This window comes from Brachycentrus maculatus, unplaced genomic scaffold (assembly GCF_059751285.1).
Source record: "Brachycentrus maculatus isolate JH-2025_06_01 unplaced genomic scaffold, ASM5975128v1 h1tg000093l, whole genome shotgun sequence".
Lineage (NCBI taxonomy): Eukaryota > Metazoa > Arthropoda > Insecta > Trichoptera > Brachycentridae > Brachycentrus > Brachycentrus maculatus.
This window is the reverse complement of record NW_028280847.1, coordinates 252,501-258,139: the sequence shown is the minus strand read 5'-3', so window position 1 is coordinate 258,139 and position 5,639 is coordinate 252,501. Positions and strand designations below refer to the sequence as shown.

The 5,639-nt window shown below is 32.9% G+C and overlaps 1 protein-coding gene across 1 annotated transcript in view; it reads left to right on the top strand.

Moving 5' to 3' along the window:
* Positions 1–416: 416 nt before the first annotated feature.
* The window catches only part of aux (cyclin-G-associated kinase), a 22,833-nt gene continuing 17,610 nt past the window's right edge, over positions 417–5,639 (top strand). The window contains exons 1-5 of the mRNA XM_088258363.1: positions 417–623; positions 1,007–1,411; positions 3,646–3,743; positions 4,188–4,413; positions 5,037–5,192. Coding sequence (XP_088114489.1) covers positions 491–623; positions 1,007–1,411; positions 3,646–3,743; positions 4,188–4,413; positions 5,037–5,192 — 1,018 coding nt within the window. The 5' untranslated portion in view covers positions 417–490. The remainder of the gene's footprint in view (positions 624–1,006; positions 1,412–3,645; positions 3,744–4,187; positions 4,414–5,036; positions 5,193–5,639) is intronic.

The following is a 5,639-nucleotide window of genomic DNA, read 5'->3' as shown; positions in this document are numbered from 1 at the left end:
TTTTCATGCTTTCTGTATTAGATTGGACCCAGGAAATCGTCAATACACTTTTTTTCAAAAATATTTTTTTTATTTTTTATTTTGTTAGTAAACGCATAAACATTCTGTCACTGGGTGACTGCTAAATAAAAAACATAATAAACAAGATAAAAACTTAATAAATATAATTTTTATATGCATGCCTAACTCTCAATCAACTCCACGCTCCCCAAATAAATGTTTTCCGTAAATATCTTCTGCTGTTTCATTTTCGGCTGCAAGGGGAAAAAGACAGTTGTAATCGTTGACAAAAAAAACATTAATTTGAGAACCCAAACGTAGGAACTTATTTAAATATTTAAGATGCCTTATTTGGCCGCATGTGGCAAGACTGATGACTAATAGAAATTTGTCAAATAATCTTTGATCAAATTGTCGTAAGAAATAAAATGGCGGACGCCATCAGCAGGGGCTGATCAGCTTGTCGTTGCGGTATACGTCGATTAGAAAAATGAGTGTCTTTAAATCGGCCATGGGGTATTTTAGCTCCAGCGGTACAAATGGGGGTTCCGATAATGACTTCGTCGGTCAAGTAGTTGAAATCGGAAACCTAAAATTAAGGGTGAAAAAAGTTATTGCAGAAGGTATGTATTCTGACAGCACAGAATTTCTTTGTCATTTTGTTATATTTCTCGATAAAGTAAAACCGTATTTTTTATTCAAACTCTCTCTTAATAATTGCAAAATGAATCAATTTGTCCTTCTCATGGGTTGGTTTTTGTATTTTCGAATGTTTAATGTTTTCCTTTCTGAGATAATTATCTAGATAGGAACGGACATTCAAATTCCATATGCCAGATTTTCAATAAATAATTTTATCAGTATGAAACGGATGTAACGCGGTTGGCAAAGATAAATCACGGTCCACCGGTAAACCAGATTAAAATAATTACTGTTCTTTATTTACGCAACTAGACGCTAACCACATGCTGAGAATTTCAGAATAAATCCAAGATTTCCCTTGCAGGTGGTTTCGCGTTTGTATTCGTCGCCCAGGATACTTCTTCCGGTACGGAGTATGCCTTGAAACGGTTGATGGCGGCCGATCAGGATGCCAATAAAAATATTATCCAAGAGATTAGCTTGCTCAAGAAGCTTTCTGGGCATCCGAATATAATCAAGTATATAGCCGCGTCCTTCATAGAAAAGAATAAGACCTCGCACGGTATGGCCGAGTACCTACTGCTGACCGACTTGTGCAGTGGGGGCTCACTCATGGAAGCCCTGCAGGCGCGGGGGGCCCCCTTCCCGCCGCCCACGGTGCTGCGCCTGCTGTACCAAGCCTGCCGAGCCGTCCAGCACATGCACGCGCAGGTCCCCCCCATCGCTCACAGAGATCTCAAATTAGAAAATTTCCTCATAACCAATGATGGTTGGTAATTTTTGTACAATTTTATCAAATCTAAGGGCTATTGTAAAATTTCACTCTGCAGTCAGACTATAAATATAGATATTCCACTTTATACAAAAATTCATGAATAATTACAAGTTTTAAACATGCTAACACATTATTGATGCATGGTTTTGCTATTACTATTTTAATTACGAACAGGGTTGAATAATTACAAATTTTGTCTAACCTATTTTTCTAAATGGAATTAGATAAAACAAAAAAGGAAAGCTAAACAAAAACATCTACTCAGATGACAACTGTGGATGGATGTGGATGAAATGTGTACATAATTATTTTTAGTGTTATCTAATAAATATTGCTGTTACAAAGTTAACATATTTTAAGAAGATTGTTAAAAAAATTACGCTAACACAATTTGAACACAAAATGGCTGATAACAGTATCAACATTTGATATAATTTGTGCAGATAATATGCTCTAGTTTTTTTGATCTTCTGTACTTAACTCTGACCTTTTTCATCTGGATTAGATACAATTAACAATCGACATATATGTGTATTCTTAGCAATCAATTGTCACGTATATTGTTGGCATTTTCAAGTCTAAATATTATTATATGATTGCTAATCTATCAGCGACTGAGTTTGGGAACTAAAACTGTATCCGGATACAGATACAGTTTTATTTACATATTTTGGTCATGATAAAGCAATATCTCATAAGGTACTAAATAATTGTTTTTACAGAGCAGATACTAAACTGCATAATATGTATATAAATATTTGTGTTAAAATTGGTGTAATTATCGCAACAAAACAATTACAACAATATGTAAATATACGGTCAAACTCGGTTATTACGAGCACGGTTATAGCGAGATTTCGGATATAACGAGGAAACATTCGTAGACATTTTGGTTTCTGGTTTTCTCTATACATTTATTCACAGTTATAACCAGCAACTTCTCTGCTATAGCGAGCAAAAAGAGATGGCCTTTTTTTAAATGTTGTAAATATTTAGATGTTTTAAAACATTTTCGACCTTAAGCAATAAAATCCAACCGGGCAATAAGACCGTTGCCGCCGTAATCGGATTACGTTTATGACTCTAAGTATTGAATTGGTGTTGTCACCGACAATAAAAAAAAAGTTTCACACATATGGGCTTAAATTGCATGTTGCAAACTTTGTCATATCTGTAAGGACCTACTTTATTACAATAAATAACTAATTTTATAGATTTTGACGACATTCTTGTTTCGGGGATTTTTACGATAGTTTCCATATTTTGTATGTTCTATGCTTACTATGGACATTGTATAACAAATTGGGGAATGTCACATCAATTCTAGAGCAGGTCAGTAAAAACAAACCCTGGAATTATCAACTACGAATAACAAAAAGTGTCTTTCAATTCGTGAAATGGCGGAAATTATTGGGGAAATAGAACATGGCGCGAAAAATGTTAAGCGAAAGTGTAAACAAAGTTTTCATCATTCTCAGTGTCAATATTGTTTTTTTATCTGCATTTAAAAAGAACACCACGGACTCGAAAAAATAGAAACTGTGATCGTACGAATTTTGATGAAACTATTGTAATGGTTTTTTACTCAAGCAGCACAGGATTTTTCAATTTTTATAGGAAAACTGGATTGACAGATAAATATGACATGTGTGTAATGGGTGAATTGTATGAATTTTGTTTCAATTGCGACATATTGTGTTATGTGACCATTCCAGATAACATACTTCATGTGATAGGTATGTTTAAAAAAATCTCGGATATAACGAGGAACGGTTATAATGAGCAAATTCAGTCGGTCCCTTCATCCTCGTTGTAACCGAGTTTGACTGATATATATATATATATATATATATATATATATATATATATATATATATATATACATATACACATATACACATATACACATATACACATATACACATATACACATATACACATATACACATATACACATATACACATATACACATATACACATATACACATATACACATATACACATATACACATATACACTTATACACTTATACACTTATACACATATACACATATACACATATACACATATACACATATACACATATACACATATACACATATACACATATACACATACACCCATACACCCATACACCCATATACCCATATACACATATACACATATACTCATATACACATATACACATACATATACATATATCATCAGTTTAATTTATTTTTTATAGGTATGATAAAGTTATGCGATTTTGGTTCAGCAACAACTGAAGTATACTCCCCAGATATGTCTTGGAATGTCAACCAAAGAACTATGTTGGAAGAAACGGTAATTAGCCATTTTCTCAAACTCATGCTGTTTGCTTACAATTTATTTAGGTAGTAAGAGAAGTAATTAATGCATCATTTTTGAATTTTAAAACTTAAAAAAAAAATATTGGAAGAGTATTCTTTTTTTATGAACTAAATTTGTTTCAATTTGATAATAATCTGACTAACATAATATGATAAATTACGGAAGATTATTGAAGTGCCTCAAAGATACAATGTGGCTATCACCTAAACTTACTAATAAATGGCGGGTACATCTCTTAAATTTATTGTTAGCGTCTTAAAAATGACTACAAAAATGATTACTTTTTTCCTTTGATTACAATTTAAAATACATTGGGTTGCAATTTAAGTAATTGGAGTGTTTGGTATCTGTGCTTTGTCCCTCGTGTTGTATCCATTTACAGAAAGGCCTGTGTCTTTAGTTTTGACTTGATTTCAGCTGGCTATGTTCACAACCCCCATGTATCGAGCTCCGGAGATGCTGGACACCTGGAGCAACCACCAAATAGATCATTCTGTAGACTTGTGGGCCCTGGGCTGTATTCTCTATACACTTTGTTACATGCAACACCCCTTTGAGGATTCTGCCAAACTCGCCATTCTTAATGGAAATTATACACTTAACCAGAATGATCAAACCTACAAAGTATTTCATGATATAATACGTAAGTCACTTTGTTATTCTAAAACCAATTCACATTGTAGACATTTAATTGGTAACTAGCATTAATGGTATTTACTTATGGACTCTTATAATTAAACTCGAGTACTCGAATGTACGTAGTTTGATCTACTGAATCCTCGGATGCTACCTTATATAATATATGTATGGAGAAAGATGCTTCCGTGGATAATTATTTAATTAATTGATTTGGCAGTTACTTTGTGCTCATATATATCCATTTTAAATTTTAATTGTTAAGTATCACCATTTCTTAAAACCTATCGTAATCCATAAATAAATGTAGACTAATATGTTTCTATATTGAATTCTTCACCAGTAGGTACTAAAACTCTGTAATATTTTATTTTTGTGAATACTCAGTTTACTAATTTTGATTACCCTTTTTCACCCCGATATTCTTTTAATATATCTAAAAATTGGCAGATCTCTGAATGATTTAGATTTCTAACAAAATACTTATTCCCGCAGAATAATTTATAGAATCATGTTAAAATATACACCTCTCTACAGAGATATTTTTTGTTTGTAACTCTTCATGTAGAAAAGTACTATGGGTTAAATAAATGAAATTGCAAATCAGATATCACTTGAATATTGTTTCAGGTGGGTGTCTGGTAGTGAATCCGGAACAGAGGCTGACTGTGAGTGGGGTGTTAGAACGACTAGCTGCTATAGCTGAATCAACTAATGTCAACCTTAAACAACCACTCAAATTTGAGCGTAAGAAAGTTGAACAATCAGTGGCCACTAGCTCGCCAGGTAATAAAAAGTCAAGTAAATATTACACTACCATATCGTGAAATGACGCGCTCAACTTGCGAATGATTTAACCAAAGTTTTCCGTACTAGATTTCATATTTAGATTTTTGTTGTTGTTACGAGCTTACAATGGTCAATGTATTTTTTAACTTTTACACTCAAATTTAAGTTTATCCAATGTTAATTGTTATTTCCACATTTATCGATATAAAAAAATTCTGAATTGTTGCCATTTAGTCATTTTACTGATGATTTACGATATGCTCAGATAAGGTAGTATAATATTTATTTGACCACTTCCTTTTCTTTTTTCTTTTCTGAGTGCCAGCTCCCCCTTCTTTCTAAACGACTAAAAGACTATCATTAGACTAAAATAAGGTTCAGTAACATTCTGTAGTATCCGAACTGTGTCTGAAGTTGTACTCCTTGTACTCCTTCGCTGCGATT